This window comes from Oncorhynchus kisutch, unplaced genomic scaffold (genome assembly GCF_002021735.2).
Source record: "Oncorhynchus kisutch isolate 150728-3 unplaced genomic scaffold, Okis_V2 Okis01b-Okis20b_hom, whole genome shotgun sequence".
Lineage (NCBI taxonomy): Eukaryota > Metazoa > Chordata > Actinopteri > Salmoniformes > Salmonidae > Oncorhynchus > Oncorhynchus kisutch.
Genome location: NW_022261978.1, coordinates 1798050 through 1815856, shown reverse-complemented (window position 1 = coordinate 1815856; position 17807 = coordinate 1798050). Strand labels below are relative to the sequence as shown.

General features: G+C 45.5%; 1 protein-coding gene across 1 annotated transcript in view; it reads right to left on the bottom strand.

Moving 5' to 3' along the window:
- The window catches only part of LOC109885759 (voltage-dependent T-type calcium channel subunit alpha-1I-like), a 196106-nt gene extending 185189 nt beyond the window's left edge, over positions 1-10917 (bottom strand). The window contains exons 1-2 of the mRNA XM_031811045.1: positions 10616-10917; positions 10057-10059 (exon numbers count right to left, since the gene is read on the bottom strand). Of these exons, the coding sequence (XP_031666905.1) occupies positions 10057-10059; positions 10616-10917 (305 nt within the window). The remainder of the gene's footprint in view (positions 1-10056; positions 10060-10615) is intronic.
- Between the last annotated feature and the right edge of the window lie 6890 nt (positions 10918-17807).

The following is a 17807-nucleotide window of genomic DNA, read 5'->3' as shown; positions in this document are numbered from 1 at the left end:
CTGGGGGATGGGCCTGGAGAAATATAACCCCTCTCAGATTCAGAGACAGAGTTATGGAGGGACTGACCAGCCATGACATCACCATGATACTTTAATCACAGGTTTTGAGGCTATATGGTGTTTCATTTACTTTGTTTACAAACATTGGAGGAAAATAGGTTATATTTGCTTTCTGATGGGGTACAGAAGTTGAACTAAGCTCATGGGTCATTTATAAGTTCTGTTCTTAAAGAATCAATGGGTACATATCATTCCTTTCTAAGTCCCCCTCTGAATGCAGCAGCTGCAGATGAGCCCTTCAAGGAGCAGCTTCAGGTGACTTCTATATCTTTTCCTTTCTCTCTCTGTCTCTTAGAAAGGAAGGGTCAACTCTCCAGGAGGACACACACTGTTCTAAACACACACACACACACACACACACACACACACACACACACACACACACACACACACACACACCACACACACACACACACAACACACACACACACACACACACACACACACACACTGTTCTAAAGACACACACACACACACACACACACACACACACTGTTCCTAACACACCAACACACACTGTTCTAAAGACACACACACACACACCACACACACACACACACACACACACACACTGCGCCTCAATGACACTATGCAGAGAAAAGCATTGTCTTCACAACACCCAGCAGAGAACAGAAACAGAGAGGGAACTGTTCTTTATTTGTTCATCCAGTTTCTCTCTCGGCAGTGAGGCAGTTCTGACATTTAGGAAGTAGTGTTCACTGGAGAAAGGCAATCTATTGAAGAAAGGTGTTGTTTAGGATAGAGGGAGGGAGGGAGGGAGGGAGGGAGGGAGGGGAGGGGAGGGAGGGAGGGAGGGAGGGAGGGAGGGAGGAGTAGGGAGGGAGAAGTAGGGAGGGAGGGGGAGGGAGGGAGGGGGAGGGAGGGAGGGCCTATAAAGATAGGGATAATGCCCTGTCTACAGTTGTACATCAGCTTTCCTTTCTTTTAGCTATCTCTCCCTCTCTCTCTCTCTCTCTCTCTCTCTCCTCTCTCTCTCTCTCTTCTCTCTCTCTCTCTCTCTCCTCCTCTTCTCTCTCTCTCTCTCTCTCTCTCTCTTTAAGATGCTTTACAGGCACTTCTGTGGTGTGATTGGACCCTATAAAACCCCCAGCTGATATCACTGGAGGGAAGAGACTGCAGTCCCACTGATCACTATGAAGACCTGCTGTAGCTAAGTCTTCCTGGACATCTGTGGTCTAACCTTCCCTTGGTCTGGCACAGTGTGTTAGTTATATCGCTGTCCACCCACTGCCTTGACTTCAATCATTAAAGCCAATGTGTGGGGCCAATCACAGTCATGTCCCCCGTGACATTGATTAAGACACAATAACATGATCATGTGGATGTCCTCAATGTGTCCAAACCCACAAACGATTTCATTTAACCAATCAATCCAGAGTGTTGCTCCATCAGCCACGACTCGTACACACACGTACACACACCCACGCATGCACACATGCACACACACACACACCCAAGCATGCACACACGTACACACACACACCCAAGCATGCACACACGTACACACACACACCCCTAGCATGCACACACGTACACACACCCACGCATGCACACACGTACACACACACACCCAAGCATGCACACACGTACACACACACACCCCTAGCATGCACACACGTACACACACACCCACGCATGCACACACGTACACACACACCCACGCATGCACACACAATGTGTGGAGAGTAGTACTTGATGGATGGAGGACTACTGAAGTGACAAAGAGACCCAGTAAATGTCATTTCATTTTGTTTCATTAAAGGAATTTGTCAAAAATCATTTGACACACACGCACACAGATTCTCCCTCTCTCTCTTAGCAAACAGTCGCCGTCTGGCATACCCTGATGTGAAGGCTCAGTGTCCCTAGAGAAAACCCCTCCTTTCTCAAGTACACACTGTACCATCTGAGCTTTACTTTACTGCACAACAAGACTAACAACCACTTAGAACAGAGAGAACAGAGGAGAAACTCCTTTCTCCCGGGGTGTCGGAAATGTCAGAAAATCATTTTCAATTAGGAACTGATGAATAGTGTGCCCAAGAAGCAACAAAACCTTCAGCAGGGGACAGAAATTAACGTAACATCCTTCCAACGCTGTTGCACCACTAAATGACACAGCCACGGAGGCAGGAGCAGAAAGAACCAGAATGTTGAAAAAGGTTCTGGAAGATTCTGGGTGGTCTGAGTTATTTTTCTGCTCCCTTTCTCGTCTGCCACAATCCCCACTGTCACTGCAGTAGAACTCTTAAAGCGAGAAAGTTAGTCTGAAATCCTTCAGCCTTATCTGCTGTTCCAGCATGCACACACACACACACACACACACACACACACACACACACACACACACACACACACACACACACACACACACACACACACACACACACACACACACACACACACACACACACACACACACACACACACACACACACACACAGAGAAACAGGTATAGAGAGAAAGAGAGAGAGAGGTGCAGAGAGAGAGAGAGGTACACAGAGAGAGAGAGAGGTACAAAGAGAGAGAGAGAGAGAGAGGTACACAGAGAGAGAGAGAGGTACAGAGAGTAAGTGAGAGAGGTAAAGAGAGAGAGAGAGGTACACAGAGAGAGAGGTACACAGAGAGAGAGAGGCAGAGGTACACAGTGAGAGAGAGAGAGAGGTATAGAGAGAGAGAGAGGTACAGAGAGAGAGAGAGGTACACAGAGAGAGAGGTACACACAGAGAGAGAGAGGTACAGAGAGAGAGAGAGAGAGAGGTACAGAGAGAGAGAGAGAGGTACAGAGACAGAGGTACAGAGAGAGAGAGAGAGGTACAGAGAGAGAGAGAGAGAGAGAGAGAGAGAGAGAGAGAGAGAGAGAGGTACAGAGAGAGAGAGAGAGAGAGGTACAGAGAGAGAGAGAGAGAGAGAGAGAGAGGTACAGAGAGAGAGAGAGAGAGGTACATAGAGAGAGGTACAGGAGAGAGAGGTACAGAGAGAGAGAGAGAGAAAGAGAGAGAGGTACACACAGAGAGAGAGAGAGAAAGAGAGAGAGGTACACACAGAGAGAGAGAGAGGTACACAGAGAGGTACACACAGAAAGAGAGAGAGGTACAGAGAGAGAGAGAGGTACAGAGAGAGAGAGAGAAAGAGAGAGAGGTACACACAGAGAGAGAGAGAGAGAGAGAGAGAGAGGTACACAGAGAGGTACACACAGAAAGAGAGAGAGGTACAGAGAGAGGGAGAGAGAAAGAGAGAGAGGTACACAGAGAGGTACACCGAGAGACAGAGAGGTACACAGAGAGGTACACAGAGAGACAGAGAGGCAGAGGAGGGGGAAGAGTTTTGCTTGCCTTCTTAACTTGGTTCATATCTTGTTAGTTTATCTTTCTTGGTTTCTTTTGTTAATTACATGCCTCTCTTTATATGTCCTTCCTGTCCCATCTGTTCTCCTCCACATACCCACTAGTGTACTAAATAGTACGCTGAATAACAGTGTTATAGTATGTGACTTTTCTAAAAATACTCCCGAATGCGTCTCTGTCCCCTGCAGTATATCTCCCCTCTCACTATGTCTCTGTCCCCAGCAGTATCTCTCCCTCTCTCACTATGTCTCTGTCCCCTGCAGTATCTCCCTCTCTCACTATGTCTCTGTCCCCTGCAGATCTCTCCCTCTCACTATGTCTCTGTCCCCTGCAGTATCTTCTCCCTCTCTCAACTATGTCTCTGTCCCTGCAGTATCTCCCTCTCACTATCTCTCTGTCCCCTGCAGTATCTCTCCCTCTCACTATGTCTCTGTCCCCTGCAGTATCTCTCCCTCTCTCACTATGTCTCTGTCCCCTGCAGTATCTCTCCCTCTCTCACTATGTCTCTGTCCCCTGCAGTATCTCTCCCTCATCTCTCACTATGTTCTGTCCCCCTGCAGTATCTCTCCCTCTCTCACTATGTCTCTGTCCCCTGCAGTATCTCTCCCTCTCTCACTATGTCTCTGTCCCCTGCAGTATCTCTCCCTCTCTCCACGTATGTCTCTGTCCCCTGCAGTATCTCTCCCCTCTCACTATGTCTCTGTTCCCTGCAGTATCTCTCCCTCTCACTATGTCTCTGTCCCCTGCAGTATCTCTCCCTCTCACTATGTCTCTGTTCCCTGCAGTATCTCTCCCTCTCACTATGTCTCTGTCCCCTGCAGTATCTCTCCCTCTCTCACTATGTCTCTGTTCCCTGCAGTATCTCTCCCCTCTCTCACTATGTCTCTGTCCCCTGCAGTATCTCTCCCTCTCACTATGTCTCTGTTCCCTGCAGTATCTCTCCCTCTCTCACTATGGTCTCTGTCCCCTGCAGTATCTCTCCCTCTCTCACTATGTCTCTGTTCCCTGCAGTATCTCTCCCTCTCTCACTATGTCTCTGTCCCCTGCAGTATCTCTCCCTCTCACTATGTCTCTGTCCCCTGCAGTATCTCTCCATCTCACTATGTCTCTGTCCCCTGCAGTATCTCTCCCTCTCACTATGTCTCTGTTCCCTGCAGTATCTCTCCCTCTCTCACTATGTCTCTGTCCCCTGCAGTATCTCTCCATCTCACTATGTCTCTGTCCCCTGCAGTATCTCTCCCTCTCTTACTATGTCTCTGTCCCCTGCAGTATCTCTCCCTCTCTCACTATGTCTCTTGTCCCCTGCAGTATCTCTGCCTCTCACTATGTCTCTGTTCCCTGCAGTATCTCTCCCTCTCACTATGTCTCTGTCCGCTGAAGTATCTCTCCCTCTCTCACTATGTCTCTGTCCCCTGCAGTATCTCTCCCTCTCACTATGTCTCTGTCCCCTGCAGTATCTCTCCCTCTCTCACTATGTCTCTGTCCCCTGCAGTATCTCTCCCTCTCTCACTATGTCTCTGTCCCCTGCAGTATCTCTGCCTCTCACTATGTCTCTGTTCCCTGCAGTATCTCTCCCTCTCACTATGTCTCTGTCCCCTGCAGTATCTCTCCCTCTCTCACTATGTCTCTGTCCCCTGCAGTATCTCTCCCTCTCACTATGTCTCTGTCCCCTGCAGTATCTCTCCCTCTCTCACTATGTCTCTGTCCCCTGCAGTATCTCTCCCTCTCTCACTATGTCTCTGTCCCCTGCAGTATCTCTCCCTCTCTCACTATGTCTCTGTCCCCTGCAGTATCTCTCCCTCTCTCACTATGTCTCTGTCCCCTGCAGTATCTCTCCCTCTCACTATGTCTCTGTTCCCTGCAGTATCTCTCCCTCTCTCACTATGTCTCTGTCCCCTGCAGTATCTCTCCCTCTCTCACTATGTCTCTGTTCCCTGCAGTATCTCTCCCTCTCTCACTATGTCTCTGTCCCCTGCAGTATCTCTCCCTCTCACTATGTCTCTGTCCCTGCAGTATCTCTCCATCTCACTATGTCTCTGTCCCCTGCAGTATCTCTCCCTCTCACTATGTCTCTGTTCCCTGCAGTATCTCTCCCTCTCTCACTATGTCTCTGTCCCCTGCAGTATCTCTCCATCTCACTATGTCTCTGTCCCCTGCAGTATCTCTCCCTCTCTTACTATGTCTCTGTCCCCTGCAGTATCTCTCCCTCTCTCACTATGTCTCTGTCCCCTGCAGTATCTCTGCCTCTCACTATGTCTCTGTTCCCTGCAGTATCTCTCCCTCTCACTATGTCTCTGTCCCCTGCAGTATCTCTCCCTTTCTCACTATGTCTCTGTCCCCTGCAGTATCTCTCCCTCTCACTATGTCTCTGTCCCCTGCAGTATCTCTCCCTCTCTCACTATGTCTCTGTCCCCTGCAGTATCTCTCCCTCTCTCACTATGTCTCTGTCCCCTGCAGTATCTCTCCCTCTCTCACTATGTCTCTGTCCCCTGCAGTATCTCTCCCTCTCTCACTATGTCTCTGTCCCCTGCAGTATCTCTCCCTCTCTCACTATGTCTCTGTCCCCTGCAGTATCTCTCCCTCTCACTATGTCTCTGTCCCCTGTAGTATCTCTCCCTCTCTCACTATGTCTCTGTCCCCTGCAGTATCTCTCCCTCTCTGACTATGTCTCTGTCCCCTGCAGTATCTCTCCCTCTCTCACTATGTCTCTGTCCCCTGCAGTATCTCTCCCTCTCTCACTATGTCTCTGTCCCCTGCAGTATCTCTCCCTCTCACTATGTCTCTGTTCCCTGCAGTATCTCTCCCTCTCTCACTATGTCTCTGTCCCCTGCAGTATCTCTCCCTCTCACTATGTCTCTGTCCCCTGCAGTATCTCTCCCTCTCACTATGTCTCTGTCCCCTGCAGTATCTCTCCCTATGTCTCTGTGGGAGAGGAGTAAGTTTAGCCAAAATGGTAAGTTGAGCCACTCATGTTCTAGGAAACCATACACATAATTCATAATTGAACGTACCCTGTCTCGTAGGTCAACCTACCCCATAACAAGGCTGTGCCAACCTATGATTTGAATTCTGCTTATGTCCAGGGAAACACCACATCCTGAAATACATGTTAGAGAGAATACTACATTTCACTTGATGGAATGATGCTGAATGTAAACCTCACCTTACCCCACTCTTCCCTACACTATACTAAACTCTCTTTCCTTTCTCCTTCCCTCGCTCCCTCTGTCTGTCCCTTTAGGCCTACTCACCTTACCCCACTCTCCCCTACACTATACTAAAAACTCTTTCCTTTCTCCTTCCCTCGCTCCCTCTGTCTGTCCCTTTAGGCCTACTCACCTTACCCCACTCTCCCCTACACTATACTAAACTCTCTTTCCTTTCTCCTTCCCTCGCTCCCTCTGTCTGTCCCTTTAGGCCCACTCACCTTACCCCACTCTCCCCTACACTATACTAAACTCTCTTTCCTTTCTCCTTCCCTCGCTCCCTCTGTCTGTCCCTTTAGGCCCACTCACCTTACCCCACTCTCCCCTACACTATACTAAACTCTCTTTCCTTTCTCCTTCCCTCGCTCCCTCTGTCTGTCCCTTTAGGCCTACTCACCTTACCCCACTCTCCCCTACACTATACTAAACTCTCTTTCCTTTCTCCTTCCCTCGCTCCCTCTGTCTGTCCCTTTAGGCCCACTCACCTTACCCCACTCTCCCCTACACTATACTAAACTCTCTTTCCTTTCTCCTTCCCTCGCTCCCTCTGTCTGTCCCTTTAGGCCCACTCACCTTACCCCACTCTCCCCTACACTATACTAAACTCTCTTTCCTTTCTCCTTCCCTCGCTCCCTCTGTCTGTCCCTTTAGGCCTACTCACCTTACTCCACTCTCCCCTACACTATACTAAACTCTCTTTCCTTTCTCCTTCCCTCGCTCCCTCTGTCTGTCCCTTTAGGCCTACTAGAAATCCACCCAGTTGGATCAGTGCCCATTCAGTTCCTTTCACTAACTCCTGGAGTGCATCCCAAATGACACCCTATTCCCTATATAGGGCTCTGGTCAAAAGTAGTGCACTATGTAGGGAATAGGGTGCCATTTGAACTGGCCCTTATCCACATCCATATACTGCGTGCGTGTGTGTGTGTGTGTTGGACTAGACCTGTTCTGTATGAGGGAACAAGCAGAGGTATCAACAGCTCTGGGCTTGTGAACAGATAACACAGAGAGAGAGGATACAGGTCTCTTCCTTGTTTTGCTCTGTGTGGGACTCAGCAGTGCTGGGTTTATCAGGAAAGTGACACACACCTACATCGGCACAAACACACAAACAAACATATTCCCACCCAAGCACAAACTCAAACACATGCTCTCTCCCAGACATTGGACAAGATAAAATGTAGTGTTCCCACTAACTGCAGCCTTCACATTCAACACTCCACATAATGTTCCCACTAACTGCAGCCTTCACATTCAACACTCTACATTATGTTAACACTAACTGCAGCCTTCACATTCCACACTCTACATAATGTTCACACTAACTGCAGCCTTCACATTCAACACTCTACATTATGTTCACACTAACTGCAGCCTTCACATTCCACACTCTACATAATGTTCACACTAACTGCAGCCTTCACATTCAACACTCCACATTATGTTCACACTAACTGCAGCCTTCACATTCAACACTCTACATAATGTTCCCACTAACTGCAGCCTTCACATTCAACACTCTACATTATGTTCACACTAACTGCAGCCTTCACATTCCACACTCTACATTATGTTCACACTAACTGCAGCCTTCACAGTCAACACTCCACATAATGTTCACACTAACTGCAGCCTTCACATTCCACACTCTACATTATGTTCACACTAACTGCAGCCTTCACATTCAACCCTCTACATTATGTTCACACTAACTGCAGCCTTCACATTCCACAATCTACATTATGTTCACACTAACTGCAGCCTTCACATTCAACACTTAACATAATGTTCACACTAACTGCAGCCTTCACATTCAACACTCTACATAATGTTCACACTAACTGCAGCCTTCACATTCAACACTCCACATAATGTTCCCACTAACTGCAGCCTTCACATTCAACACTCTACATTATGTTCACACTAACTGCACAAGAACTGGAAAGAGACCATACAGTGCATTCAGGAAGTATTCAGACCCCTTGACTTTTTCAACATTTTGTTACGTAACAGCTGTATTCTGAAATAGATTCAATCGTTTTTTCCTCCTTATCAATCTACAGACAATCTAATGACAAAGCCCTAACATTCTTTTTAGAAAACAAAGTATTCAGACCCTCAGGACTTTGTTGAAGCACCTTTGGCAGCGATTACAGCCTTGAGTCTTCTTGGGTATGACGCTACATGTTTGGCACACCTGTATTTGGGGAGTTTCTCCCATTCTTCTCTGCATATCCTCTCAAGCTCTGTCAGGTTGGATGGGCAGAGTCACTGTACAGCTATTTTCAGGTCTCTCCCGAGATGTTCGATCGGGTTCAAGTCCGGTCTCTGGCTGGGCCACTCAAGGACATTCAGAGACTTGTCCCGACGCCACACCTGTGTTGTCTTGGCTTTGTGCTTAGGGTCATTGTCCTGTTGGAAGGTGAACCTTCACCCCCAGTCTGAGGTCATGAGCACTCTGGAGCAGGTTTTCAACAAGGATCTCTCTGTACTTTGCTCAGTTGATCTTTGCCTCAATCCTGTCTAGTCTCCCAGTCCCTGCCGCTGAAAAACATCCCCACAGCATGATGCTGCCACCACCATGCTTCACCATAGGGATGGTGCCAGGTTTCCTCCAGATGTAAAGCTTGGCATTCAGGCCAAAGAGTTCAATCTTGGTTTCATCAGACCAAATCTTGTTTCTGATGGTCTGGGTTTTTTAGGTGCCTTTTAGCAAACTCCAAGCGGGCTGTCATGTGCCTTTTACTGAGGAGTGGCTTCCGTCTGGCTACTCTACCATAAAGGCCTGATTGGTGCAGTGCTGCAGAGATGGAACTTTGGAGCCCTGTCAGAGTCATTTATTTCTGTTTTTCATTTTTTATACATTTGCAAAAATGTCTAAACCTGTTTTGGCTTTGTCATTATGGGGTAGTGTGTGCAGATTGATGAGGAAAAATGTAAATTAATCAATTTTAGACTAAGGCTATAAGGTGACAAAACTTGGAAAAGGGGAAGGGGTCTGAATTCATTCCAAATGCACTGTATATACTGTATACAGACACATAGGAACACACTGTAATTCACTGTGATTTACTGTAATTTACTGTAATTCACTGTGATTTACTGTAATAGCAGTCCTTTGTGAAAGTGACCCTGGATAAACACACACAGACAGATACACAGACACAGAGTCACCATGGATAAATGCACAAGATTACACAGCTGACTGCTTAGATTCTGTCACCGATCCAGCCAAATTCACCCTAGGTAATCTAGCACCCCTGTCCCACACTCTCAGCGTGTGTGTGTGTATGTGTGTGTGTGTGTGTTTCCCTATCTCAGCATATCTGCCTGCTATGGAGTACAACTGTATGCATGGGCCAGTTTTATGTTACTCTGGACCTCCTGATACTGTTACACAGACACCCTGGTACTGTTCTCACCTGCTGGTGACAGATGAGAGGTGAGAGGTCATAGGTCATAGTGTTAAAGGATATGGGCCTGACGCGGCACGTATACACCAGCTCCACACACTTATACCGTACTTACACACAGTAGATCCAAAGCAAGTTGAAGGGTAAGGGGTTAGAGGTCAGAGGTCATAGGGTAAAAGATATGGGCCTGACGTGGCACGTATACACCAGCTCCACACACTTATACCGTACTTACACACAGTAGATCCAAAGCAAGTTGAAGGGTAAGGGGTTAGAGGTCAGAGGTCATAGTGTTAAAGGATATGGGCCTGACGCGGCACGTATACACCAGCTCCACACACTTATACCGTACTTACACACAGTAGATCCAAAGCAAGTTGAAGGGTAAGGGGTTAGAGGTCAGAGGTCATAGGGTAAAAGATATGGGCCTGACGTGGCACGTATACACCAGCTCCACACACTTATACCGTACTTACACACAGTAGATCCAAAGCAAGTTGAAGGGTAAGGGGTTAGAGGTGGAGGTCATAGCGGTAAAGGATATGGGCTGGACACGGCACGTATACACCAGCTCCTGGGGAACGTGGTCTGCTTGAGACAGAAGAAGATGACAGGAGCCAGCTCAGGATACGGAACTATTAGGGTGCTGATGTCACTGCTCACATCATCATTATTGTCACCGTTGCACTCCTCCTCTTCTTCCATCACTTGTTCTTCTAGGATCGATCCCTCCATCCTCCGCTCAATCCGCCGCTCTTTCTCCTCCTCCTCTTCCTCGAGGGAGGAGCCACGGCGGGGGAGGGGCATCTCTTCGTCCCTGGAGATGGAGACGGACACCTCTGCTCCGGGACCCTCCTCCTTCGTCGTCATGGCAGCAGGGGGGTCTGAGGTAGAGGGGAGAGAGGAGAGAGAGGAAGGGGAGATAGAGGTGAAAGAGGTGAGGTGAAGAAGTGGTGAGAGAATAGGATCAACATGTCCTTTATGAGTTACTAATGTACAGCACAAACTCTGAGTTTATGTCCCAGATATACCTCAAGGGGTTCAATATTACTACTGTACAGTGATGACAAATTAATGATGCTGAACAGACTGTGTAGGGAGATTATGAGGGCCAGACATTAGTAATAGACATAGACACAATGATTCACAGTGTGTCTTCTAACACACACACACACAGAATATATAGATCAGGGTTACTCAACTCTTACCCTATGAGGTCTGGAGTCTGCTGGTTTCTGTTCTATCTGATAATTAATTGTACACCCCTGGTGTCCCTGACTAGAGGGGAACAATGGAAAAACGCAGTGGAACTGGTCTCAAGGTCCAGGGTTGAGTTTGAGTGATATAGAGCATGATGACATGTGATTGTACATACATCACAAATCACCTGACACAAAGTATTATTGTAATTATTATTAGTAGTAGTATTAGTAGTATTATTGCAAATCTTATTATTGGTAGTAGTATTGTAATTATTATTAATGGTAGTATTAGTAGTAGTATTGTAATTATTATTAATGGTAGTATTAGTAGCAGTATTGTAATTATTAGTAGTAGTATTAGTAGTAGTATTGTAATTATTATTAGTAATAGTAGTATTAGTAGCATTATTGTAATTATTATTAGTAATAGTAGTATTAGTAGTATTATTGTAATTATTATTAGTAATAGTAGTATTAGTAGCATTATTGTAATTATTATTAGTAGTATTAGTAGCATTACTGTAATTATTATCATTATTTGTATAATTATTGCAATTATTAGTAGTAGTAGTATTAGTAGTATTAGTGCAAGTACTATTATTAGTGGTATTAGCAGTATTATTGTAATTATTAGTATTCATAGCATTAGTAGTATTATTGTGAGTATTATTATTATTAGTGTTAGTAGCAGTATTGTAATTATTATTATTAGTGGTATTATTGTAACTATTATTATTATTATTAGTGGTAGTATTATTGTAATTATTATTATTGGGACTATTACTAGTATTATTGTAATTATTAGTATTCATAGCATTAGTAGTATTATTGTGAGTATTATTATTATTAGTGTTAGTAGCAGTATTGTAATTATTATTATTGTTATTGGAAGTAGTATTATTGTAATTATTATTATTAGTGGTATTATTGTAACTATTATTATTATTATTAGTGGTAGTATTATTGTAACTATTATTATTATTATTAGTGGTAGTATTATTGTAATTATTATTATTGGGACTATTACTAGTATTATTGCAATTATTATTATTATTATTGTTTATAGTAGTATTATTGCAATTATTATTGTTTGTGGTATTAGTAGTATTATTGTAATTATTATTAGTAGTATTAGTAGTATTATTGCAATTATCATTATTAGTATTAGTAGTATTATTGTAATTATCATTATTAGTATTAGTAGTAGTATTGTAATTATTATTATTATTGTAATTATTAATAGTAGTACTAGTATTAGTAGTAGTATTGTAATTATTATTAGTAGTATTATTGTAATTATTATTATTATTATTATTATTGTAATTATTATTATTATTATTGTAATTATTATTATTATTAGCAGTATTATTGTAATTATTATTATTATTAGCAGTATTATTGTAATTATTGTTAGTATTATTATTGTATTTATTATTATTATGATTATACACTGAGTGTACAAAACATTAGGAACATGCTCTGTCCAGGTGAAAGCTATGATCCCTTATTGATGTCACCTGTTAAATCCACATCAACCAATGTAGATGAAGGGGAGGAGTCAGGTTAAATAAGGATTTGAGACACAAGCCTTGAGACACTTGAAACATTGATTGTATATGTGTGCCATTCAGAGGGTGAATGGGCAAGACACACATTGAACTGTCTTTGAACAGGGTATGGTAGTAGGTGCCAGGTGCCCTGGTTTGTGTCATGAACTGCAACGCTGCTGGGTTTTTCATGATCAACAGTTTCCCGTGTGTATCAAGAATGGTCCACCACCCAAAGGACATCAAGACAACTTGACACAACTGTGGGAAGCATTGGAGTCAACATGGGCCAGCTTCCCTGTGGAACCCTTTCAATACCTTGTAGATTCCATGCCCCGACGAATTGAGGCTGTTCTGAGGGTAAAGGGGGATGCGACTCAATATTAGGAAGGTGTACTTAATGTTTTGTACACTCAGTGTATAACAGTTATAGGCTTTTCAAATCAAATTCAATGTTTTTTGTCACATGCACCCAATATAACTGGTGTAGATTTTAGAGTGAAATGCTTAAGAGCCCTTCACAACTATGTAGAGTTTAAAATAAAAGAAAAGAATACAATTAAATCCACAATGATGGAGCTCTATACAGGGAGTATTAGTACCAGATCACGGATGGAGCTCTATACAGTGAGTACCAGTACCAGATCAATGATGGAGCTCTATACAGGGAGTACCAGATCACTGATAGAGCTCTATACAGGGAGTATTAGTACCAGATCACTGATAGAGCTCTATACAGGGAGTATTAGTACTAGATCACTGATGGAGCTCTATACAGGGAGTATTAGTACCAGATCAATGATGGAGCTCTATACAGGGAGTACCAGTCCCAGATCAATAATGGAGCTCTATACAGGGAGTATCAGTACCAGATCAATGATGGAGCTCTATACAGGGAGTACCAGTACCAGATCAATGATGGAGCTCTATACAGGGAGTATTAGTACCAGATCACTGATGGAGCTCTATACAGGGAGTACCAGTACCAGATCAATGATGGAGCTCTATACAGGGAGTATCAGTACCAGATCAATGATGGAGCTCTATACAGGGAGTACCAGTACCAGATCAATGATGAAGCTCTATACAGGGAGTACCAGTACCAGATCAATGATGGTGCTCTATACAGGTAGTACCAGATCAATGATGGAGCTCTATACAGGGAGTACCAGTACCAGATCAATGATGGAGCTCTATACAGTGAGTACCAGTACCAGATCAATGATGGAGCTCTATACAGGGAGTACCAGATCACTGATAGAGCTCTATACAGGGAGTACCGGATCAGTGATGGAGCTCTATACAGGGAGTACCAGTACCAGATCAATGATGGAGCTCTATACAGGGAGTACCAGATCACTGATGGAGCTCTATACAGGGAGTACCAGTACCAGATCAATGATGGAGCTCTATACAGGGAGTACCAGATCACTGATAGAGCTCTATACAGGGAGTACCAGATCAATGATGGAGCTCTATACAGGGAGTACCAGATCAATGATGGAGCTCTATACAGGGAGTACCAGTACCAGATCAATGATGGAGCTCTATACAGGGAGTACCAGTACCAGATCACTGTGCAGAGGTACCAGGTATGTAAGGTAGATATGTACATGAAAGCAGGTAAAGTGACCAGGCATCAGGATAGATAATAATATGAGTAAAATAAAGTACAGAGTAGCAGCAAATTATGAACGTAAAAGTGTGTGTGTGTGTGTGTAATGTATATGCATGTGTGTTTGTGTTGTGTCGGTATGTGTGTGTGTGTGTGTGTTATGTGTGTGTGTGTGCGTATGCGTATGTAGTGTATGTGAATGTGGGAGTTTTGTGTGGGAGTGTCAATGTAGTGTGTGTGAGTGAGTGTGCATATGGTGTGTATTTATAGTCTAGTGAGTGTGCGTATGGTGTGTATTTATAGTCTAGTGAGTGTGCGTATGGTGTGTATTTATAGTCTAGTGAGTGTGCGTAGGGTCGATGCAAGATAGAGTCATTGCCGATCGTTTGGCTACCATTAATTGGCTACTTAACAATCTGGCTATTTAGCAGTCTTATGGCTTGGGGGAAGAGGCTGTCTCGGAGCCAGTTGGTCCTCGAGCCGATGCTCTGTTACTGTTTGCCGGATGGTAGCGGAATAAACAGCCTATGGCTTGGAAGACTGGAGACTTTGGCAATTTTCTGGGCCTTCCTGTTACACCGCCTGTTATAGAGGTCTTGGATGGCAGGGAGCTAGGCGGTGTAGTTGCCATACCAAGCAGCTGATGCAGCCAGTCAAGATGCTCTCGATGGTGCAGCTGTTTGAGGATCTGATGGTCCATGCCAGATCCTTTCAGCCTCCTGGGGGGGAAGAGGCGCTGCCGTGCCCTCTTCACGACTATGCGGTTGTGTGTGGACCATGTTAAGTCGTTAGTGATGTGAACGCCAAGGAATTTAAAACTCTCGACCTGCTCCCCAACAGCCCCATCAATGTGGATGGGGGCGAGCTCTGCCCTCTTTCTCCTATAGTTCACAATCAGCTCCTTGGTTTTTCTGACGTTGTTGTCCTGGCACCACGCTGCTAAGTCTCTGACTTCCTCCCTGTAGTCTGACTCATCGCTGTCGGTGATCAGGCCTACAGCACTGTTGTGTCATTATCCTTGGCCTCGCAGCTGTGGGTGAACAGGTGGACTCCAATCAAGTTGTAGAAACATCTCAAGGATGATCAATGGAAACAGGATGCACCTCAGCTCAATTTCGAGTCTCATAGCAAAGGGTCGGAATACTTATGTAAATAAGGTATTTCTGTTTTAAATGTTTAATACATTTGCAAACATTTTTTTTTTTGTAAAGTTTTTTTTTGCTTTGTCATTATGGGGTATTGTCATTATGGGGTATTGTCATTATGGGGTATTGTCATTATGGGGTATTGTCATTATGGGGTATTGTCATTATGGGGTATTGTCATTATGGGGTATTGTCATTATGGGGTATTGTCATTATGGGGTATTGTCATTATGGGGTATTGTCATTATGGGGTATTGTTCGTAGATTCATGAGGAAAAAAATGTATTTAATCCATTTTAGAATAAGGCTGTAACATAACAACATGTGGAAAAAGGGAAGGGGCCTGAACACTTTCAGAATGTACTGTATTCACTAAAGCAGAGCTCTCCAACCCTGTCCCTGGAAAGCTATCGTCCTGCATGTTCCTGCACTCTTAGAAAAAAGGGTTCCAAAAGGGTTCTTCGACTGTCCCCATAAGATAACCCTTTTTGGAACCAGATAGAACCCTTTTGAGTTCTATGTAGAACCCACTGTGGAAAGGGTCCTACATGGAATCCAAAATGCGTTCTAGCTGGAACCAAAACGTGTTCTTTAAAGGGTTCTGCTATGGGGACAGCCGTAGAATAACCCATCTCTATACATTATATACTACACATCAATGGTCCCCAGCCTTGGTCCTGGACAGCTAGAGTACAAAGTGTGTCACTTATGCAGCCCAGAATGTCCCATGATGACTTGGTACGTCCTGAGCCACGTGTGACGTGGATGATGCCCCAACCCCTACCTAATGACTTGGTACGTCCTGGGCCACGTGTGACGTGGATGATGCCCCAACCCCTACCTAATGACTTGGTACGTCCTGAGCCACGTGTGACGTGGATGATGCACCAACCCCTACCTAATGACTTGGTACTTCCTGAGCCACGTGTGACGTGGATGATGCACCAACCCCTACATAATGACTTGGTACGTCCTGAGCCACGTGTGACGTGGATGATGCACCAACCCCTACCTAATGACTTGGTACGTCCTGGGCCACGTGTGATGTGGATGATGCACCAACCCCTACCTAATGACTTGATACGTCTTGAGCCACGTGTGACGTGGATGATGCACCAACCCCTACCTAATGACTTGATACGTCCTGGGCCACGTGTGACGTGGATGATGCACCAACCCCTACCTAATGACTTGGTACGTCCTGGGCCACGTGTGACGTGGATGATGCCCCAACCCCTACCTAATGACTTGGTACGTCCTGAGCCACGTGTGATGTGGATGATGCCCCAACCCCAACCTAATGGCTTGGTACGTCCTGAGCCACATGTGACGTGGATGATGCACCAACCCCTACCTAATGACTTGGTACGTCCTGGGCCACGTGTGACGTGGATGATGCACCAACCCCTACCTAATGACTTGGTACGTCCTGAGCCACGTGTGACGTGGATGATGCACCAACCCCTACCTAATGACTTAGTACGTCCTGGGCCATGTGTGACGTGGATGATGCCCCAACCCCTACCTAATGACTTGGTACGTCCTGAGCCACGTGTGACGTGGATGATGCACCAACCCCTACCTAATGACTTAGTACGTCCTGGGCCATGTGTGACGTGGATGATGCCCCAACCCCTACCTAATGACTTGGTACATCCTGAGCCACGTGTGACGTGGATGATGCCCCAACCCCAACCTAATGACTTGGTACGTCCTGAGCCACGTGTGACGTGGATGATGCCCCAACCCCTACCTAATGACTTGGTACGTCCTGAGCCACGTGTGACGTGGATGATGTACCAACCCCTACCTAATGACTTGGTACGTCCTGAGCCACGTGTGACGTGGATGATGCCCCAACCCCTACCTAATGACTTGGTACGTCCTGGGCCACGTGTGACGTGGATGATGCCCCAACCCCTACCTAATGACTTGGTACGTCCTGAGCCACGTGTGACGTGGATGATGCACCAACCCCTACCTAATGACTTGGTACGTCCTGGGCAGCGTGTGACGTGGATGATGCCCCAACCCCTACCTAATGCCTTGGTACGTCCTGAGCCACGTGTGACGTGGATGATGCACCAACCCCTACCTAATGACTTGGTACGTCCTGAGCCACGTGTGACGTGGATGATGCCCCAACCCCTACCTAATGACTTGGTACGTCCTGGGCCACGTGTGACGTGGATGATGCACCAACCCCTACCTAATGACTTGGTACGTCCTGAGCCACGTGTGATGTGGATGA